The 21,766-nt window shown below is 47.0% G+C and overlaps 2 protein-coding genes across 3 annotated transcripts; both read right to left on the bottom strand.

The window, feature by feature from the left end:
* Positions 1-215: 215 nt before the first annotated feature.
* On the bottom strand, positions 216-10,584 carry LOC127468811 (coagulation factor IX-like). 2 transcript variants are annotated; one of them, XM_051782430.1, is made up of 9 exons: positions 10,442-10,584; positions 9,941-10,058; positions 8,186-8,346; positions 7,277-7,301; positions 7,032-7,145; positions 6,073-6,204; positions 4,805-5,433; positions 3,251-3,368; positions 216-2,419 (listed from the first exon to the last, which is right to left on the bottom strand). In XM_051782430.1, exons 2-9 carry the CDS (start codon positions 10,029-10,031, stop codon positions 1,839-1,841), a joined length of 1,851 nt encoding a protein of 616 aa, XP_051638390.1. In that variant the 5' UTR covers positions 10,032-10,058; positions 10,442-10,584; the 3' UTR covers positions 216-1,838. The 2 variants fall into 2 exon arrangements, with proteins under 2 accessions (XP_051638390.1, XP_051638391.1); XM_051782431.1 differs by lacking the exon at positions 10,442-10,584 and having other exon boundaries at positions 9,941-10,408.
* On the bottom strand, positions 10,442-20,726 carry PROC (protein C, inactivator of coagulation factors Va and VIIIa). Its single transcript, XM_051782463.1, has 10 exons — positions 20,585-20,726; positions 20,173-20,256; positions 19,648-19,808; positions 18,660-18,684; positions 18,001-18,111; positions 17,185-17,325; positions 16,714-16,823; positions 15,821-15,938; positions 11,128-13,077; positions 10,442-10,540 (listed from the first exon to the last, which is right to left on the bottom strand). The coding sequence occupies exons 2-9, from the start codon at positions 20,237-20,239 to the stop codon at positions 12,512-12,514; spliced, it is 1,299 nt and encodes a 432-aa protein (XP_051638423.1). The 5' UTR covers positions 20,240-20,256; positions 20,585-20,726; the 3' UTR covers positions 10,442-10,540; positions 11,128-12,511.
* Between the last annotated feature and the right edge of the window lie 1,040 nt (positions 20,727-21,766).

Raw genomic sequence — 21,766 nt, 5'->3', positions numbered from 1 at the left:
TCAGAGTTGTCCAGTTCCTCTTTACTCAGTGATTTATTAATCAGTTATTATGTCTTTGGAGATCTACATGTATTGCTTTTGATTAGAAATACTGACCATTTTCCACACAAAGGATATTATTCTTCATGAAGAGTGATGTAAAGTCGAGGAAAGACCAGCAGACCAACCACTAAAAATTCCAGCAGTTTCCAGCTAAAATGTTTCTGTAGCTCACTAGTGACTTTGCAAAAGGTTTGTTTTACCAGTGGGAAGGAGAAGGTTCCTGTCTCTGTGTTGGGGGGATCATGCTGCTATTTATTTGTCCCTGCAGCTACGGAACAACAGCAGAGCAACATCTGGTCATGTTGCTTCTTTGCCTTCACCTCCACAAATGGTTGTCTCTGCTGAGCTTGCCTACAAGAAGAGGACTCTCCTCCTTGCATGGATAACTGGCAGTTGGAATTTCTTCAGTGAGAAAGTTGCCTTCCTTCCAGAGGAGCGGAACCTCTTTGCTGTAATGTGTGTTCTGTAATTCTGGGACTTCTTCGAGGTGGGGATTATGGTGTTTGGGTGAGTTACTGCTGGCACTGGTAAGGGGTGAAAGCAAGAGTGTGGAGAGTCACATGTGAAATGTGGCCCTGTGAGACTGGAGGCAGTGACAGTAACAGAGCTGTGTGCTGGGACACCAACTTCACAAGGAGGATGCCTGTGCTGGCTGGGGCATGAGAGGGATTCTGCTCCTGAGACAACTTCACCTGCTCTCCCCAGGTATGTGTGTGCTGCAGTAACCGCCTCAGGGGTGTGTTTTTAGCATGCTGAGACCTTCAGGGATTTGGGGTTTTTTCCAGTTTTAGTTAAGAATTTATTGAAAGCCACAGCCTTCCTTACTGCCATAGTGGCAGGTGCAACTGTGAAGAACAAGGAAACTGTGCAGAGCTGTTCATAGCCAGGGTCTGTTTGGCCCTAAAAGTCCAACGGATTCTTTTTTCTTCTCTCAATTTTTTTTTTTTTTTGTAGTTCTGGTGCTTCAGTCCAATCTTCTAGTCACTGGGGGCTAGGGGCTACTTTTAAATCCTAGGAGATGTTTCATTGAGGTACTGGGCTTGGTGGTCTTGTGCAAGGCCTAATTCAAATTCTTCCTATCAAAATTCATCATAATAGCTCAACACTGTGTGTTCTCTGAGGCAAACAGAATGGTTCCGTTTCTTGTGGAATGGTAACAATGGAGTGTGCTGGGGGGGTGTAACTAAAATGTCAGTCAATTGTAGGAGAGGTCACAAAATCAAAACTTGATATGGATCACCTGTTGAGAATTTTACTGCACAATCCTTTAATCTTCCTGGAGCTGGGTGGATTCCTGCTCCGTTTATGCCCAGTTCCACATAGACTTTTTTGTATCAGAAAACATTTGTAATTTAGTAAACTGACGTCCTTGGTTCCAGAACTTCAGAGCTCCCTCCCTGCTGTGTTCAGCACTGTCTGTCTCACAACTAGAGCCAGACACCACTACCCAAACTGCACTTGCTTTGCTAAGCACTGAATTCGTACAGAGAACTGAGTGTGCCTGTCTGTGAGATGGAGGTAGGCCTGAGAAATGTAAAGCTTTTGCTTTCTCTTAAAAAAATCTTCCTGATAAGAATTTACATTAAGAAAAGTTGTTTTCTCCTCTGTTACTTGCAAATAGTTCTTTATTATACACAAGTATTTTACTTAGCAATACTTGATTAAGCAATTTAACCCTCTCAAAATTTCCTTGAGGGTAAGGAGCTTGATTTTACACCATTAAGGACAAGAACAGGCCCAGTGTTGTAGACTGAAACACTGTAAAAGTAGAATTATTCCTGCTCCTGTAGCTGGCATTAAGAAAAGTTAATGGAAAAGTTTTCTGAATCTGCTACGCTTTCAACCACCTCTTTAATCCAGGGGATGTAGTTGGCTACTCTGGTGTACACCCCGTATTTCCCCTGCTGGGCACAGCCCTCGCCCCAGCTGACGATGCCCAGGAGGAACCAGGTGTTGCGGTGGGAGGCGATCAAGGGGCCCCCGCTGTCCCCCTTGCAGGCGTCGGTGGCCGCGGTGCCGTGCCCCGCGCAGAGCATGTTGTCGGTGAGCAGCCTGTCCATGGCCCGCTGGCAGCGCTCCAGGCTCACCAGGGGCAGCCGCACCTTCATGAGGAAGCGCAGGGGGGAGCCGCGGGCGTGGGAGGCTCCCCAGCCGCTCACCACCCCCAGCCGCCCCTCCTCGGAGAGCAGCGCGGCCAGGCCGGGGCTGGGCAGGCAGATCGCAGGAATCGCGTACTCGTTGAAAACAACGGCACTGCTCAAGTAGAGCAGCGCGATGTCACCGTTGTAGTCGTTGGAATCGTAGTGTGGGTGCGTCCAGGTCCTTTCCACAGCGATCTTCTGCTCCTTGAACTCTCTCTGGTATTTGTCAAAGTCTCCTGCAGCCAGGACAAGTTAAAACGTTAAGCAAACTTAAACAGCCTCTGGGGTATCGTCACTGGGAAACAGGAAGGGCGGGGAGTTAACGCTTTGATATTTTGTCCTGAGAAGGCACATCCCAAACCAAATCCTGCATGTAACAAGGACAGCTGTGATCCTGCAAACCAGACTTTCCAGGTGTCCTTTAGGCAGAGCTGGGGCCTCAGTGATGAGATACTAATGGAGATGATTTCCCATAAACAGTCAGTCCTTCTTAGTAAGCAGAGCTGTGTCTAAACTTCCATGGGACAATGTTTCCCCTCTCAGGGACATGACACCAGCATTAAGCTGCAGCTGGGACTAAGGCTGAGGAATTGTTTCCTGTCAGTTCCCCAGTGCTGTTTGCTCCTCCTGCACATTTCGGGAGGGTCCCTGTGGCACAAGGTTGTGTTTGTTGCAGCATTCCTGCTGCAGGGGGCCAATTCCTGTGGCTGTAACTGGAGGAGAGGGGCTTTGTGCTCCCAGGCAGCTACAGGCAATAAGGAAGAGGCAGCACAGCAGGTAATTAACCTTAAGGCTGATTAAGAACCAAAATGGCCTTGATAGCAGACAGTCACCTAGAGGAACCCTTCTTCCCCCTTGGTCACCAAGATGCGCTCAGGCTCTGTGCACAGTGAGTCTGCCAAAATGGATGACAGAAGAGACAGATCTCTGCCTTGTTTCCCCAGGTTCTCCATGAAAACAAACGGGACCAGCTGAGCCCTTTGGCACCTCTGCGCTGCCAAGGAGCTGAAGTGGTCGCTAAGTGCAGGTGGGGCTGGCTGTGCTGTGCCTCCCTGCCCTGTGCTCACCCACAGTGACGTGGTGGGGGCTGACGAGGTCCAGGCAGTGCGCGGCCGTGACCACCCAGCGGCTGCTCAGGAGGCTCCCGCCGCAGAACCCCACGCCCCGGCTGTCCCGGATCAGCACCTGCGGGAAGGGAGAGGCAGAACCGCGGCTGGGCCGGGGACGTGCACACACTGTGGGCTCTGACCCAGGTGAGGAACACGTCTGGCAGGAGCACCGGCCCACCAAGCAAAGGGCAGTGAAAACAGTAATAAAATCCCTGCACTGCTGTGATGGGGGAGCAGAGTATTCAATGAACTAAGCTCGACGAGCTCATGCAGACAGAGCTGCAGTGGCTGATGTTCTTCTGAAGGAACAAGTATGACTGATTTATTTTTCACGTGGCGTCAAATGTTTTGGGAGTGGTGGAGAACAGAAACACAAGGTGCAGTTTATTAGTAATCAGGTAATAAAATTTGTAATGATCTACACAGTAGCAAATGGAGAAGTTAAAACATGGTGCTCAGTGTTTGTTGTCTGTCTTGTCTGTTCAGAATTATAAGCTCCATCAATGCCTCAGCATCTCCTCAATTATTAATTATGTGTACTATTGATGCTTTTAATTCTGTTCAGTGGTGCTAGAAATAAACATTGAAAAGTAGCAAAGAACATTTATCAGAAAATGCTGTCTTAGGTTATGAAGACCTAGAATGCAAAAGGTTTACAAAAACCTTTAAAAATTATATTTATAGATAGATACACTTTAAATTCAACATTAAATTTCTTGATGTAATGACAATTTAAAACCAGCTTAGTGGTAACACTTCATTTCCAGAAGAAACTGTATAAGGTTGGACAACAAACAACATTCCCATCTAACAACCCAAAATCAGTCTACTGATCCAAAGGGAAGCAGCTGCTGATGGAAACCCATAAAATTGGCTAATAGTGACATTTCAGCTTGCCAAAGTGCACAATGCATGGTCCACCCAGGTTCAGCCTATGATTTTTCCACCTAAAAATACCTTCTGATGTGGAATTGGGAAATCTACTTGTGTGCCAGCAGTAAATCGAGTGAGGGTAATGTGAAGGGTTTGAGATCAGAATTTCTCTGCAAACAGTAACAGGACATTGACCAGAGAGAGACAATATAGTGAAAATTAGTAACAAATAAGGACACACACAAAAGCCCCAAACCTACTGAATCTCACCTGGCCACAGAACCTGCCTCAGGAAAACTATTTCCAACCTTCCACAGGGAGGCAGAAGCTCAGCTTTTCCCTAAGGACACGCAGACACAACCTAAGTAACAGCACAGGAGATCTGACTGGATTAAGATAGAAGGTATTATGTTCTAATCCAAAAGCATACATATATAGGACGGGAAGAATCAAAGGCATCTAAAGTCTGTATCATCAAAAAGCCCTGCTGAAGGCTGAGAAATACACGTGGTTCCATTGCTCTCGACCTGAAAAAACTTTACAATGGCTTGATGAACTCTGCTCCTGAAGGACCCAATAAAGTTAAAGCAAGAAAGCACTCAGAGGTGGTGTTTGGCCAGACTGGAAGTAAGGTATTACCTGCCAGGGGCAATGTCCACGATGACACAGCATTCCTCCTGTTATCCTGGGGTCCCCCTGCTCCAAAGTAGAGCTGATGTTTGCCTGGGTGGGCTGAGGCACGTCCAGACCGTCTCCCCCGTCCCTGCTCTGATGCAGCCCGTCACTCCTGTGTTGACCAGCCCCTGTTCTGTTCCTGCCAGTGCCCTCCCTTTGTTGGTTTTGCCCTGTGGTGTTTCCCCCTGTTCCTTCCTGCCTGGCAGCAGGTGCTGTGCTCTTGTTCTGCCATGCTGGGCCCTGGCTTGGCTCAGCCAGGCCTCTCCCAGTTCCCTCCACTGCCTTGTGGTTCTCAGGGCCATCCAGCTCCTCCCCCAGGGGCTTCTGGGACACAGAGCCCACCACTGTCTTTTTGCAGCTGGAAGCATCTCCCGTCACCTCCGTTTGTCCAGCATGCCCGAAGGCATCCTTTATGGTCTCCTTTTCCCCAACATCACTGTGTTCCAGCTCCATCTGCCCAGCTGTGCCCTCTGTGCTCCTGTTCAGCTCAGGCACATCCCTGTGCTCCCACTGGCTCCTCAGGAGGCTTTTTGGCCCCTGTCGCTGTTCCTTCAGAGCCTGCCTGGCTTTGATCAAGCCACAGGGAAACGGTGCTGGAAGAAGGAATGACAGAAACCAAGATTTGAGATTAGGGTGTGTTGGTGTCATGTTGAACTCAAACACAAGGCAGCACTTTTCCTGTCCAAGGATGGGACTCGACCCCCCTGGAACAACTCTGACCTCGTGATGTCAAACTCCCCCCTGCCCCCCCTTGGCTGAGTGTGCAGAACTCATTACCCAGAAATGGGGGTGTGGCTGTGTCTTTTCTGAGCCATCAGCCAGGAGCAGCCTGCTGAGGGCTCTCTTCAGGAAAGAATACTGACCCAGCCCTCCCCTTCTGCCTGACACCACATTTTAAAGCCCCCTGTCCTATCCTCTCCCCTCCCACCCCTGCACTTTAGCCTCACGCCTCAGTTTAGCTGATTTAAGCCTGTGCTAGAACAGGCCCACTCCAAACTGTCCTGCTTGCTCCTTGACCCAGTATGTGCTCACAGGGGCACTGGACTACAGACACCAGGCAGAGAGGAACCTTAACATTTAAAATAAACATTACAAATAAGACAGATCTCTTCATACAGTAAGTGCAAGCTGCAGTAGCCACAGCATGTGCAGCTCTTTGCATCCAGTGGAGGGAAAGTCAGTGCCTGCAAACCTCCTCTGTTCCTGAGGTGGCCCAGCAGCCCGTGCTTTACCTGCCTGCACGCAGCTCCTCCCGTCCTCGTGCAGGGTGTAATCCCTGGCGCAGGAACACTCCACGTGGAGGGCGCTGCTGTCCCTGCAGTACTGCCAGCACCCGCCGTTCTTGTACCAGCACTCCAACCTCTCTGCCGGGGAAACACCCGCGGTTACAGCACCCAGCTCCCGGAGCTACTATTGCATGAGGCAAAGCAGGAAAACATCTGCTGGAAGCGCTCAGGGGAACAGAAGGAACCGCCCCTTCCAGTTCCAGACACGCACAGTGGTGTGCAGCAAACCAGACCTCATGTTTGGTTTGTTCTGTTCTGACCATTCTCCCATTTGCCAGCTTTGCCCTGAGGCCACGGCTGGGCCTTTCTGTCTGTGGAGCAGGGGGTAAGAAGAGGCCTGGAAGAGCAAACACTTCTAAATGCATCAGTTTTTGATCCACCTGCACATCTCCTCTTTTATATCATGACAGGTTTAAAGCACCGGGCACTGGGTGGGGGTCCGACCTGGCTGAGATTTTTATTCACTGTTACATTAAAAACAGCCATGTTTAATTGCTTCACTGTACAAAGAAAAGGTCAACAAAAGCACTTGGAGGAAAAAAATTTAGTTTCCACAGTTTGGCTTTTGCTGTTATTTCATGCCTCAGTTTGCAAACTGGATAGAGCATTTCAGAGGATGAAAAACCTGGTAAGAGAAGGCAGTTTTTATCCTTCCTTTTTCATCACTCATATATTACAACATAAATATAGCAGACTTTTCCCCTTTCAGTGAGCTTTGGCTAATTTGTTTGATTGACTCAGTAAAAGAGAAGAGCCTCACCATGAACAATCTCCAGTGCAGGAGTCACTAGAGTTGTTATCCCTCCAAAGTGATGAAAAGGGGCCTTTCTTGAGAGCAGATAGGAGATGGCCACATGCCATCCTTCCTTCACAATGAATGCCAATGTGTCTATTCCTGCACTCACCTATTTCACAGTTGTGTCCTCTGAATTCTGGGGGGCAGATGCAAAAGTAACTGTAATGTCTTATTTTGCAGACTCCACCATTGTTACAGGGATTTGTACTACATGGATTTAAACCTAAGGAGAAGAAACAAGGCACGGTGTAACTCCAGGAATTAAGAGAAGCCTGGCTTTCAATTGCCACATAGTTCTTTGTACCCAGGAGGGACACACGAAATACATTTTTTAAAAATTCCTTCTTTACCTACCTTTGTAATTGAACCAAAACTCCATCTGCAAGAGGAAATCACAAATGAAGAGAACAGGTAACAAACAGTCATATGGATTACTGAAGACATAGTTTAGAAAGCTGTCTTTTTAGGGTCCATGTAAACTGACATTTTCATTAGAGCCACAAACACAATCTCAGAACAGTATCTCCTGATCACCACCGTGCCATTTACTTTTGTAAATGGACCATGTACCATGGACCAGTCACAGAGTGCATAAACTGGGCTGTACTGGAATCAAAATGAACCTGAAAGTTCAGATCCTTAAATGCTCCAGCCACTGAAAGGTCTGTGGCACCAGCTCAGGAGTTTCAAGTGACACCATCACCACACCCCCCCTCCCCAAAAGGTGTCACTGCAAGGCCTCAGCATCAGCTGCTTTGCTCTGAAGAGCCATTTCTACTGTGCTGCTTTACCTGCTACAGAGACATTCCTGGCACCTTGGGCTGGATCCAGGAGAGACCAGGCACCTGTTTAACTCTGCAGCTCCAACTCCTGCCTCAGCACAAGGCCCCAGAAGGCCCCAGCCCTGCTTCCAGCCAGATGCTGTTGGCCCTGGGAATGAGACACTCCTCCCCTGGATTTGGAGGGTCTGGACAAGCAAGTGACCTCTGAAAATGTCCCAATCACATTGCTGGATTGATGCTCTCAGAAATGGGTTTTAGATACTTCCAAGGATTTGTGTTTAACATTTACACAACAAACTGAGCACTCACAAAGTGCAGTCTCACAGGTGCCCTGGGTGACCCTCCCTGAATCACCCTGAAGTGACCCAAGCTGCAGAATCCAGAGGCACACACTTCCAGAGCCACACTAGGTGACCTGGGCAGGGTTACTTAGACCTCACCATTGACTTTCCTCTGTTTCTCCTAAAATCAAGTTTCTCACCGTTTTCTCCTGCGAATGGAAGATCTCCTTGGCCTCCTCAAATGAACACTTTTCCTCATTGCATTCTCTCTCCAAGTTCCCTGGACGAATCTCTTCTAGGAAGTAGTTGGCACGTTTATGGACTCGCAGCACCTCGTGGGCTTTGTCTTTTCTCACAAACACTAGAAGACCAAAACTGAACAGTTGGTGCTGAAGGCAACACAGTGGCATTGCCACAGTCACAGTCACATGGGCTTTCAGTGGAAAAAACAATATAAATGAGGGGAGCGGGAATCTACACAAAGAGCCCAAAGGAAAATAAAATTAGTCTGTGTTTCAGGAAAACATATCAGTAGTCTGAGCTTGCTTTCAGTGAGTCAAAAGAGCCACTACTGAGACTTGCAGGTTAGTGCAGAAATTTTTAATTCCACAAGACTCTTGAGTATTGCAGCTTTTTCTCTGGAGGCTGGTTAGATTTTTCTGCTTAACCATCCCAATTCACAGCAATTATTAGCTTGATATTTGGTTATGGAGTCGCAGAGTTCTCCAGGTTCTGCTGTGGCCACAATAGAACAGACACCAATCCCTCATTAAGAGGAAATATTATTGTCAGTTTTGTGCTTACATTTAGCTCATCTCAACTTTGCCTCACTAAGGTATTTGCCCTCCTCCTGTGATGCCTTAAGCTGTTACTGCCAATAAATTAAGGGAGGAATGGCCAAAAGAAGGACTGTGTCAGTAATGTCCTCCCCACACACCCTCTCTGCTCCACAGCACATCTTTGCTAGGGCACCTCTATCTGCAGCAGTGTGCCAGGGTTTTTCCACCCACACCCCTTGTGGGTGCACTGATCCCAGAAGTGCAGCCCCATGGCCAAAGCCCACCTGGCAGATGGAAAGGCTGCTGCTCTAAGTGTTATGAGACAAAAGCTCACTCTGTAATCCCAAAAAAGCCTATGGAAATCCACACAGCACTGCTTTTCCCAGCTAGGGATTAGTGCCCTGGACAAGTCAAACCTTCTGGCAAAGAACCCAGTTTTGGAGATGGACTGTGAAAACACAGATCTATTTGCAGTTGCAGGATCAGTATTTACAGCAATGACTGAAATTCTAGAATGATATTACATTGCTTCATTTCCAGGCAATTAGTAACAGCCCACAAAAACTCAGTGGAGAAAAGCTTTGCACAGATCCTGCTGTCTGGTAATGGAGAACATTTCCTTCACTTACATCAGTAGAATTTCCCTTCAGCACCTCTTGTGTTCTGGGTCACCTTAAAGGATTTCCCTCCTTTAAGCAGGTGTCCCACAGAGCCTTTGCAGATACTCTGCTCTGCTCTTCCTCTTCTGCAAGGACAGCCACAATGATTCCTGAGATCCTGCACACTCTGGTGCCTGTCCCACAGCTCTCTGAAGCCATTTCCAAACCTTGTGTAGTAGTTGTACAATCAACACGAGGTCCAAGAACACATGTTGAAAGTGCCTCATTTTAGATTTCCAAATTGGAAACCTCCACCATGCAAAACCAATTCAGATCTCGGGTTCCATGTCACAGGGAGAATACTTTTTCAACAGGAGAGTGGGCTAAACAGAAATCTAAGAAAGGCTGATTTCACTTGCAAATATGTATATGAATATTAATTTCTTTCTTGTGCATTTCAGGAAGCATTCCTTCAACCCAAAGGACTTTGTGTTCAGAACAGGAACATAGTTTCTGTTTAAATGCCAACATTGCCATAAAAAGACAATTTAATTAAAAAAGTATAAGAAATACCTACCTTCATATGAAAACAGGCAGCTGCTGTCAATGAAGCACATCAGCAGGAGAAATCTCCCAAGTGAGGAGCTGCTCTCCATGTTAGTGAGCATCCAGAACACTGACCTCCTGATTTCTTTCTGAGGGAAAAGAATAATAAAATTAGTATGTTGTCACAAAAACAGCCTGCAAAAAAGATGAAAAAGAAGTGAGAGGATAAGAAGAGACAAAGAAAGCAAGTTCTACCCAGTTCATTTTGACCTCATGTCCCCTGTCTCCCCAAGCCACGCCGATGCTGCACACCCCAACAGGCAGGAGCTGAGCTGTGGGGCAGGGGCTGATCCAAAGCCCATGGAAGCCATGGAAAAGCCATGGGGAGCATGGGAACACACGGTCCAAATGGAGCAGAGGCCACTCCCAGCCCAGTCTTGCTGAAGCCGGGGCGGGAGCACAACCAGCCCCTGTGCAACTGCTGATGGGAAGACCCTGCACAGACCCCAAGGAGGAACCAAGCACCACATACCAGCAGTCACAGGTACAGCACAGAGGTTTGCATTTCTTCTTATTACCTTCCCAGGCTAAAGGATTTACCAGGATTCAACAGCATGTTCCTCTCTGCTACCTGCAGCATTTTTTCAAAACCACAGGATCCAGAATGAGTTCAATTTACACAGAACCACGCAGTTATACTCACGTTTTTCTTTATTTTTGTTTTTAGGGGAAGACAGGAAAGAGATTTGGCTGTACACCAGGAACAGCCATGAGGTCAAGAGGTTGATCATTAACTAGTCACAAATATTGACAGAGGAGAGAGAACCTGGATTCTATGAGACACATTAGAAATTCAAAATCGGAAGAAAAGTGTGTGTTTCCACACACATACACATGTGCATTAAAAAGAGAATTTAGTCTTTTAAATAATCCTCCAATACTAAAAGCCACTGCTTTGCAATAAATTTCTTCGGGAAAATGTGGAACTTTTAAGAGCAGATTTCTGACACTGTCACCTCACAGTAGGCAAGGCCAACTGATCTGGAAAACACACCAGCTACTCTGTAAACAGGTGCTGAAATATTGCAGAGCTGGGAGTGTGCAGGAGGATTCACTGCAGTCACCAGCAGGCAAATGTTGCCCTGTCGCAGCACCAGCACTGCCACCCCCCACCCTTCTTTGAACACAACCATGTTTCAACTCAGGGTTACAGGTTACCTGTTCCTGGTGCAGGCCTGCTGAGAAGGGTGCTGTTCAAAGCATTCTTATTTAATGTTCCTCCATCCTTAAGTCCTGTCCCAATAGAAAAGGGGGAGGAGAAAAGAGAGCCAGAGCCAGCGAGCACAGCTCCTACCCCGACTGCTCCTTCAGCAATGACTCAACACCAGCACTTGGGTAACAAGCACCAAGGCAGCTCCTGAGTCAACAAGTCCACAAATACAAAAGGTATTAAACCTCTTTGCTGACACCACATTAAATTTCTTACAAACTAACACAATTCCTTGTACCTGAGGTTTTTTTCGTTTAAGTCTCATCACAGGAGCAGACTGAAGTTCTTCACTGATCCAAACCCCTCGAGACATTGGAACACACATTGGAAACGCACATCACTAGAGCAGAAAGAGTTCTGCTTTTTTTTTTTTTCCCTACAAGATTAATTCTATTTAACAAGTGCTAAGATTAGAAACAAGTATAAACTGTGATATTAAACTTCACCTGGACTATTGGTACTTCCTATGAACTTACTGGTGCTCTGCATCATTTACTCATATACACACACAGACAGAGATGCAAACACACACCATTTATCAGTAAGCATTAGCAATGCTCACACAGCCTGCAGCTGACTGCAGTCACCAGAACAGCAATAAAGAGAAGCATTTGCTTACCTTGCTAATTAGAAGACTGCTACAGACCCCAAGATAAATAGAGCCTGCAATAGCTTGGAATTAAACAGCTCTTCTTTTTTTTTGAATAACACTATACAGTTCCCATTCTCTTTTCAGGAAGTTTGGGGGGGTAAAATCAGGCATCAGGTGTGCAAAGAATAGAAAATACAGAGAAGTTCTAGTCACCTGCTGAATCAACCATCTGTGAGCACTGGAGTAGGATGTGAGGGACTGGAAGCAGTAATGATGTTACAAAAACTTCACTGTGTTGCAAGAAAAATGATACAAATACAGAGCAAACCAAAACAGTTACTGTGGGTACAGCTGAAATGACAGAACTGCATCTCGATGGTGACTTGCAAAAACAGTTTTCTCTGTCCCCTCCTGCCCCCCACCCCAACCAATTCAGATATTTTACACCTCAAAGATGGAGTTGTCTGACCAGGGATCACCTTATTTTCTACAATGCTGTACAGCATCTCAGCTAACAGGGTTCTTTTTTCTTGCCCGTAAGGCTTAAGTAGGGCCATGCCACAGATAAACAACACAACCTGCAACAAACCAATGTGAACAAGAAAAAAAAGGAGAGAAAAAAATAAGTCCCAAGGAAAACAGCACATGAGGTCAACATATACTCAATATTTAATACTGAAGGTCTGACATTACACTGCATATTGCCACCAGCACAACATTCCAGACTCTCGGGGTCAGAATCAACCCTTCAAAGGAGCTGACACCTCTATGTGGTGCTGGATCCACTCCAGGTACTGACTAACTTTGGTGTAGACTCCAAATTTCTCCCTTCTCCCGCAGCCTTGGCCCCAGCTCACCAGTCCTACCAAAAACCAAGTATCCTTGTATTTGGTGGACATGGGGCCCCCGCTGTCCCCAAGGCAGGCATCCTTCCTGTCCCCCAGGCTCCCGGCACACAGCATGTTGTCGGAGACAGGCGAGGCCATGGCGCGGGCGCACTCGTTGCGGGGCACGATGGGGATCTCGATGTAGTGCAGGGAGGTGGGGTAGCTGACGTTGACGTCGCTCGTGCTGCCCCAGCCCGTCACCACCACCTGCTGCCCGCCCCTCGTGAGCTCCTGCTCGGCCAGGTTGCGGGCGGGGAGGCAGATGGGGAGCGCGTACTTGTAGAACATGGCGTGCTCGGCCAGGTGCAGCATGGCTATGTCGTTATCCAGCGTCTCCTTGGTGTAGTTTTCGTGGATCACCCGTTTGTCCACCCGAATGATTTGCTCGTCGACATCACGACGACGGAAAAGGAATTTCCCTGGAAGAGCAACCAAGAAGAAGACAGATGCTGCCGAACTTTCCTTCCCCCTGAACACCAAAGCATCTGGAATATGCTGTACTCCTGGGGTTTTACTTCCCTTGTAATACAGACATTTGCTCATGTTATGTCACAGGTTGACAGTGTTTTTAACAGATGGACTAACCTATAAACTTTCCCTATTTACTGAAATCATGAATACACAGTAGTAAATGAACTGGTGCCCTAGAGCTCTGGTCATCAGCTGAGAAACCAAAATGCCCTGCTGTGTTCACATTTCAGTACACCTGTGCAATATGAGAGACCTCCTTCAGGAGGAAAACAACCTTTTTGGAACCAGCATTAAAAGCTGGAAGAGCAAGCACATGCAAAGCAGGACATTCATGACAGGACATGAGCTTTATGCTGCCTGAACGAAACGTCAGGATTTATAAATAAAGGTGACTGACTGGTAAGCCTATTCCTTTCTGAAATCTTACATCTGTATTTTAATGAACTTTTGACTGCTAAAGACTTCTGGGTTGCTATTTGTGCTACATGATCACAGCCACTTCAGGGGCCAAGCAGTCAATGCAACAGTAAGCAGGAAACTGTGTTGAAAAGGGCCAGAAAGGCAAGAAGTCCTTTGTGATACACTGGTATAGGAAAGTCAGAGACAGGTCTTTCTTGTAGGCCATCAGCGAGGTCTTGCAGCTGTTTTTTTCTGTCAAGAGTCAGTGTCTCCAAGTGTAGGGACTTATGAGCCACAGTAGCTACAGAAACATATTCTCAAAAGACTCCTTAAGTCCAGCTTTGGATCTTGGACCTCCAGAGCAATTATTTCAGAGCCTCTCCTCTTGCTCCTCTGCAGACATCCAATGGAAAATTCATACCTGGCCAGAGCAGGTGGCTGACACTGCTCTGACGCGTTGTATTAAGTAGTTCCAGAATCTGAAGGACTTCCCAGTATCAAGCCAGCAATCACAAATCAGTGTTTTTCTCCTAGCACAACCTGTCTTCCTTGAGTGTCCTTGGAGCACTCTCCAGCCACTGTGGCTGGGGGATGGCAGGGAAGAGGCAGGGCTTTATTCCTGCCTTCACAGGTGCAAACCCTGCTTTAGGCCTCAGAAATAACTGTGGACTCAAGTGCTCCTCTAAGGAAGGCAGTGTGGATGAGCAGGAACACACGTGCTGCAGGGCTCACTCCTCTTGTGCTTCACAACTCTCATCCATGGCCACACACTGGATTCTTCCTCTGTGAATAAGGAAGGTCTTTTGGGCAAGTATGAGAGCGAGAGAAAGCCGAGCCCCACTGATAACCATCCTTACACTATAAATTTCTCTGTATACTTGCCCCAAATTCAGGTGTGAGACATCTCTCAAGTTTCATTTGAACAGAACAAAATCTTCTCAAATCAGGGTTCTCAAGTGCTGACATTTCTTCACCCACTGAAAATCACATTTTATTTGGACTCTCCTGACAGATCCCACCCCTTCCTTCTTTGCTGCAGACACATCTCAGGGCATGGTTAATCCCAGCTGAAGGCTTGTCAGACTGCACAGATCTCTCTCAAGACCTGCAGTATGAGGCCAGGGTGGAACAATGTTAAGTGCAGCCTCAATACTTGCCCCAGTTACCAACTCCCCACTGAGTTATTCCCTCCCAAGTTATGCTCAAAGCTACATCTAACAAAGCAGAACACTCCAACACCACATCTGACAGTTGTTTTTCCTCTAACGAGGTTCCTTTGTGAAGCTCTTCTTGGGCTTCACCAAAATTAATGGAAAATGCTTAAAAAGGAAGAAAATGACATAACTTATGCACATTTCCAAACTATCACATACACTTCTATTTGGATGTCTCCCTGTGAAAAGGTGAATATTCTGGCACTGAGAGGACCCAAGGCTGCATCACATACTTTTCTATTCATCCTGTATGTTGGAAGTACATAAACACATTGATCTGTGTGTGCCTTACTGTCTCTGTTCTCAAACCCCTGCACATCCACAGCCTCTATGGAACATGCATACAGACTGTGTATTTTCCAGGAGAGGTACACAGACAATATATTGGCAGGACTTTCAACAAATACTGGGAATATCCTATCATTTCACTAATGGAGAAAGCAAGCAGCTGAGTTGTTATGCCTCAGCACCAATGGTACATAGAAAACATTGATCCAAAAAAATCCCATATTACTTCAGTGTGAATGGAACACTAATTATTTCTGTCTGTTAATTCAGGAGCAGCACTGCTACCTGACATAGTGACATTTTCTCATGCTCCAGAGCAGCAGTGCAAGTAAAGGCAGTGTTGCCATTCTACAGCACCTCTCCTCCTTCTGCAATGAAATTCTCTTAAGTAACAGTGTTTAAATGCATGAAAAGGCAGGAAGACACCCTGTGACATTCTCCTCCTGGGATCAAGACCTTTTTTTCAGTATTGGGATGACCTTGAATATTTTCAGCACCAGAAAAACACAAGGAGAAGAGACCAAGTCTTTCTGCTTTATAGACCAGCAGCAGTGCTCAGAAGACACCAGCTCACTTCCACAGTAAGGCTGATAGTGGCTCAAATGAAATCAGATTTTTACTAAGCTTTGTTTTAAGCTAAGATGCATATTTAAATAATACTGTCTAGACAGTCCATTCCTACAGCCAAGGACTTTTGCCTTCAGAACCTGCTATCTTTTCCCTGAAATGATAAATATTTTGAATGAAACAGTTACATTTAAAAAACACAGGGATAGATGATTTTCCATACCAAGTCTTACTTTGAGCTCCTTTGGTGTGTCAAGGCAGTGTGCTGCTGTTAGGACCCAAGCTGGATGGATGAGAACACCCCCACACAGAAACTTCCCACTTGTACTTTGCAGCATAACCTGAAACCAGAGAGGTGTGAGGTGTGACAGTGCCTGGAGAGTGGCTCACCAAACACTGTGCACAACCTTCTTTGTGGCTGCCAAACACCCCAATGCACCAAACACCCCAATGCACATGCACTGAAGCCAAAGCTCCACAGTGGGACAAAAGCCCTATGAATAAAGTCTCTGTGGAACACCTACAAACAAGTTTTGAATGTTCTTCCTGAATGAGGGCTGGCTTCATCCAAATCAGCATGGGGTGCTGCTGGGCACTGCAAAGAAGCACTTTGCACTCCAAGCTTTGAAACACAGAGCACAAATGAGGGGATTATTCTTGTGTCCCACACTAGAGACAGTGCATCATCTCAGACTGCAGCTCTCATGCTATGGTGTAAAAGGGTCTTTCATATCAAAGAGAACCACGCCCTGATTATTTGCATTCATTAGTTCCATGATAAGCTCTATGAAGTCTCTCTCTGTGATATCCCATCACACAGCATGAGTTTCCCAGGATGGAGCAACAGAGTTGGTGAATGTAATCACCATCCTCTCTCTTGATAGTGTTGGCAAGGTAAGGTAAAAAACTTGGCAACAGTGACAAAGTCGAGTCCAAACAGATACTAAACCATTTTATCCTGCTACTCCAATTTTGGGGTTGCTTTTGAAAAAACTAAGGAAATTTTAGCTTCACGTGACACCACCAGTAATGTAGGAACCCTTCTGGAGTAGCCAGGCAGGCAGAGCTTTTGGTAAGAGCCTAAACTACTTGTGGTGAAGAACTCTCTTCTCCTACCTGCCAAGGGCTGTCTCCCCTTCTTGCAGCTGTTCCCTCAATGAGCCGAATATTGAGGTTTGCTTTGGCTTCAGTGTCGTCCACCTTCACTCTCCCACAGGGGAACTCCACTGTGCAGATGCAGAGAAGTTCACTAGCAAAGCCCAGATCACCCAACACAAACCCACTTTCTAGAGCACTCCCTCTGTGTCTCTAACCTAGGCAATACTGGTCAGAGGCTTCATGGAAGTCCCTCAGTGCTTGGCAAGGAGGCGGTCTCCTGATTCCCCTCTATGTCTCCATGAGGCAAACACAGATTAAGGGCCATAAAGCAGGTATGGAGTTGAGAAATGCAGGCAGAGTTACTCTGCACGGAATAGGTGTTTTGAAAATGAGTAGAAAGTGCACTGCCGACAATTCTGCCCTAAAACTCTCTTACTTCAGTCTGAATAATCCTTTGTCAAACGTGGATCACAGACATCCTCCTCTTACCTACAGGCTTGCACGTGATGTGGTCGTTCATGAGCTGATACCCCGATGCACAGCTGCACGAGCGGCCCTGGTTGGCAGGGTCATCCCGACAGAAATGGTCACATCCCCCGTTATCCACGGAGCAGTTGGTGTACTTGACCTCTGAGGGAAAAAGGAACAGCAAGAGAGATGTGAGAAGTTTGAAAGTCAGAGTCACAGGGAGGTAATGTGGCAAAGTGGGCAACAGCTGTCAGTGATTTGGGATGACAGTTGTGGGCTTTAACAGCACCTGGGCCCTGAGACAGCAAACAACCTTAGTCCAGAATCAGGCAGCGGGGAGATGGAGGAAACAGATTACTGTCAGAGCAGGTAGACTGGAGAACAGAAAATTCCCTCTCACTACATGCAAGCACACAGTGCAAAGTGTTGATGATACAGGACATACAGTGCTCATCCCTAACTATGCTGTCCAGCTTTTGTTCAATTTTGTTCAATTGTCACAGTAATGACAATAAATACACTGTATTTAAAACCACCACCATCATCCCTGGGTTGACAGTTCTAAAGTAACTGAAATCCCTGCTTTACAGAGTTATTTTCAGTACTTGTTCAAAACTTAGATATCTCAGATCTCCGAACTTCTCCTATGGCAACACAAAGTTAATTTTGCTTTAGATAAGCACAAATAAACCTCCTACCACAATCATGAAGCAAGAGAGAAATCACATTAGTAAAGAAAGTGAGTAAGCTGTGCAATGACTGAAGTGTTGACCCCTACTGCACAGAAACCTCTGTCACAAAGGATGTTATTTTATAGTGGATTAAATGCAGCATTACCATAATTGCAGAAAAACCCCTCCCAGCCTTTGTTACAGATGCAGGAAAATTTTCCAATATTGTCCTTGCAGATGCCATTGGAACAAGGCTGTGGCGCACACTGATCTCCATCTGAAACAGAGGTAGGAAAATCCAGTCCCTGAATCACACAGAGCTCACAGATCAAACATCAACATGAACAGGCCCTCCCCAGATTCCCAAACATCACCCATGTGATGGGTGGTAAGCCTCTGGCACTTAAAGGTGACACCTCCATGGCACTCGCCCAGAGACAGGGCATCGCTCTGGGTTCTCACCTACAGCTGCACAGAGAGTGGGGTGGGCAGAAGGGGAGGAAAGGGCAAAGCCTGAGGCAGACAGGGCAGTGGCAGGTGACTGCAGGGGTGGGGCTCCTCTTTGGCCCACATCAGACAAGGTTAGAGCACCAAAGCACTTTTCAGCACAATTCCTTAGCTCTGGGGAGATGACTGATGACAGCTACAGGTGCACAGTGTTTTGGAAGGTTGCTTGTGTGATAGAAGGGGAAAACATTCTTTGCACACCCCATATAGGAGAAAATGAGAATATGAATCAGTATGTGACATATGGCAGGAGGAAGGCTGAGTACCAGTTACTCTTGAGGAAACACAGAGAAGTGATTAGGAAAGTCTTTTACTTACCTACATACTTGCTCCAAAAATTGAGCTGTGGAGAAACAAAATTTGTATTATGGTGAGAAAACCATTTTTAACAAGTGAGGGATTTAAAGTGTATCATGGCCTTGGCCAACAGAGAACAGCATCAGAGAACAGTCAACAGCATCAGTCTCATTCTTCTTGACAGTGTAGTGACTGGCACTACAAACCAAGAAAACTGGCCAAATGATCCTATACTGCTTGTACTCAGCACAGATCTCCCCTGCCCTGTTTGCAGACCTACCAACACCAAAGCCCCTCAATATCCCCACTGCTTCTCTGTTTTCTTGTCACTTACTGCCAGGTGAGGCATCCAAGTTCACTTGTGCCCAGTCAGACAAAAACGTGGGCGTTCCAAACACAGATCCCTCTCCATTCTGGGGTTTGAGGGACAACAAAGACTGGCTCATCCTATGCTGTGAGCTGCTTTGCTCAACATAGTAACAAAGAATCCAAGCTGACAGAACAAGTGTGGAAAAGGGGCAGGAGTCAGTGATGCTGATGATAAAGGTAGTGTCCAATTGAAAATATGAGTTTGGACAAAAAGAGAGAACCTAGTGATGAGAGAAACGTTTGCCATGCCCAACTGGGACACTGGGGAGATACAATGAAAAGCAGCCAGGGCTGGTGAATGGACAACAGAGGGCAAAGACTGGAAGGACCTGGAAAAACTCAGTGGCAGCAAGAATAGCCAGCGGGGTCAAGCAAGGATTGGAATTATCTGGCTGAGCCCTAAACCTCACCATTGGGTCAGGTGGGACATGCACGAGTAGCCAAGTTTTATGGCCCATACAGGTGGTAACACGACAATCACTGTAACAGAATGACATTCAAAACCATGCCAACACCTTAGGAATCAGGAGAGATCCATTTTTAGTGCCGACAGCATGATCTTCTATGCCCTGGATTGCAGTATTTTAAGAAAATAATTGATTGGGTAACTCCCACACCCATCCTTAAAAAAACAACTTACTGTTGATTCCTTGGTTTCAAATATCTCACTGGCCTCCTCGAAGTCACAGTGCTCCTCAATGCACTCCCGCTCCACAGAGCCCGGCTTGAGCTCCTCCAGGAAAGAGTTCGCCCGCTTCTGGATCCTCAGGACCTGGTTTGCATCTTCAGTGCTGTAAAATACTGGAAGCAAAAATGTGAAAGCACAAGCAGAGAAAAGAGCTGGCTGAAAACTAGTAGTGGTGCTTCCCAAAGGACACTTAGCAGAGCACCAGCCCCTGGGGCTGCCCTGGACACCAGTCTGTCTGTGCTGTGCTGCAGAAGCTCCAGCTCCTGCTCTGTGCTACTCTTGACAGCTCAGGGGCTCAGGAGGGCTGTGACCAGGCAGCTGTCATGGCCCAGCACTGCCTGTCAGCTCTGCTGGAGGAATTCAAACCCCCTAATAATGGAAAGGATTCCAGCTGCTCCATCTGACTGACAGAGGAGCAGGAAATGCACGTGCAGCGACTGGGGAAGGGTGAAGGGTCTCTCTAAAACGAAAACTTACTTGAGGTGCCGCAGACCCAAGCAGAGCAGGCAGCCAGCAGCAGCCCCAGGGCGAGGTGCTTCCACATCCTGCAGCAGGAGTCACCTGAGGAGAAGGCAGGTGTGAAGAGGAGCACACTGCTGAGGGACAGCAAGAGCCTGCTGCAGACAGTTCCCCCCCAGCTGGCCCAGCCAGCTCCTTCACTGGCCTGTCACAGGCCTGACTCGACGACTCCAGCTCTGGAGCGGCCATTCTCAGTCCCTCCACACCTGTTTGCTCATTCCCTCTAACCCATCAGCAGCTCTCCCAGAACACTTTATGTCTGCCCTGACACTCTCCCCTTGCCACTGGACATTTTTGACAAGCTTCCTGCTCCATCAAAGCAAGCTCTCCTTGGAAATCCTGAAGGATGCAATACTTTTGAAGCACTTACTGCTTTGTTCAGTGGGAATGAGGGTGATCTATTCTTCCGCCATGAGCTCTGCTGGAACTTAGTTAATCCATAACTTCAGATATTTACTCTTTGGAGTGACATGAAGTTAAACAAACAGTGCTCAGGGGGAGCTTGACAAATGACCTGCACACAGGGGAAAAGTGAAATAGCTGAGGCACCCACTCTGCCTTTTGAAAATCTGTTTTTTTTTTCTTTAGATTCTCTGGCAAGCAGAAATTGTTATATTTAGTTTGTAAGCATAACCACCCAGTGCTAAGGTCTCTTGAGAGATCCTACCATCTTCTCACAGCATGCAATCATCCAAAAGAGACACATATTGCAATTTTTAAGAGTCCTCCCACTTTACTTTCTCACCCAAGATTCCCCCCCCAAAACAGCCAAGGGAACTAATCCCCCTGACAGCCACGAGCAGGTACCAGAAGCTTGTACCAGCATGCCACATCTTTTGGTATACTGGGTTAGCTCTCAGCAGCACAAAGTATTCTACAGAATTCTGAATATTAAACATTTAGAGAAAACCCTCAGTCCTTTTCAGAAGTTTTCTTGCATTGGAGGTGGGGGGAACCAGCATTTCCCCTTCTCTGAGAACACTGTGTACAGCAGCACCTCTGCAAGCTGGGCAGCAGTCACGGAATTACTGAGGCTGGAAAAGACCTCTGAGTCCAACCTGTGACCAATCACCACCTCATCACCCAGACCAGAGCACTGAGTGTCACATCCAGCCACTCCACCACCTCCCTGGGCAGCCCCTTCCAGTGTCTAATCACTCTTCCTGTGAAGAAATTCTTCCTAATACTGAGGACATGGCATTTTCATGCAAATTACCTGTGCTGGCAGGAGTCCTCAGGGGTCCTTTGTCACGGAAAGTGCCACTGGGGTCCAGTGAAAGGTGAGCCCGCTGGCCCTGGGATCTCAGCTCACATCCCCTGACACTGTTCAGGAGAGCACTGAGTGCTTATAAAACTTTTCTTTTTTTTTTTCATTTTCACCTCACAAACTTGACCATGGACTTTCTTGAAAACAAGCTCTCTTTAAACGAAGGGTTCACCGTTCAACCACTGGGGGCTAAAATAAAGATTGTGGCATCCGAAATCCCAGCTGGGGAAGGTGTGTGCACTGCCAGCTCTGCTGGTGTGTCCTTCATCCTCAGCCATTCCACAA

This window comes from Manacus candei, unplaced genomic scaffold (genome assembly GCF_025592945.1).
Source record: "Manacus candei isolate 608988 ecotype Guabito, Panama unplaced genomic scaffold, ASM2559294v1 h1tg000015l, whole genome shotgun sequence".
NCBI lineage: Eukaryota > Metazoa > Chordata > Aves > Passeriformes > Pipridae > Manacus > Manacus candei.
The sequence above is the reverse complement of the archived record's forward strand: the minus strand, read 5'-3'. Positions and strand labels throughout refer to the sequence as shown.

Coding starts and splice junctions, on each gene's coding strand:
- LOC127468811 (XM_051782430.1), bottom strand. CDS start 10,031: ATGCTCACTAACATGGAGAGCAGCTCCTCACTTGGGAGATTTCTCCTG. Junction 7,302..8,185: donor TCCATTCGCAGGAGAAAACG/GTGAGAAACTTG, acceptor TTCCTCTTGCAG/ATGGAGTTTTGGTTCAATTA. Junction 5,434..6,072: donor GAGGAGCTGCGTGCAGGCAG/GTAAAGCACGGG, acceptor TCCTTCTTCCAG/CACCGTTTCCCTGTGGCTTG.
- PROC (XM_051782463.1), bottom strand. CDS start 20,239: ATGTGGAAGCACCTCGCCCTGGGGCTGCTGCTGGCTGCCTGCTCTGCT. Junction 19,809..20,172: donor TTGGGTCTGCGGCACCTCAA/GTAAGTTTTCGT, acceptor TTTTGCTTCCAG/TATTTTACAGCACTGAAGAT. Junction 18,685..19,647: donor TTGAAACCAAGGAATCAACA/GTAAGTTGTTTT, acceptor GTTTCTCCACAG/CTCAATTTTTGGAGCAAGTA.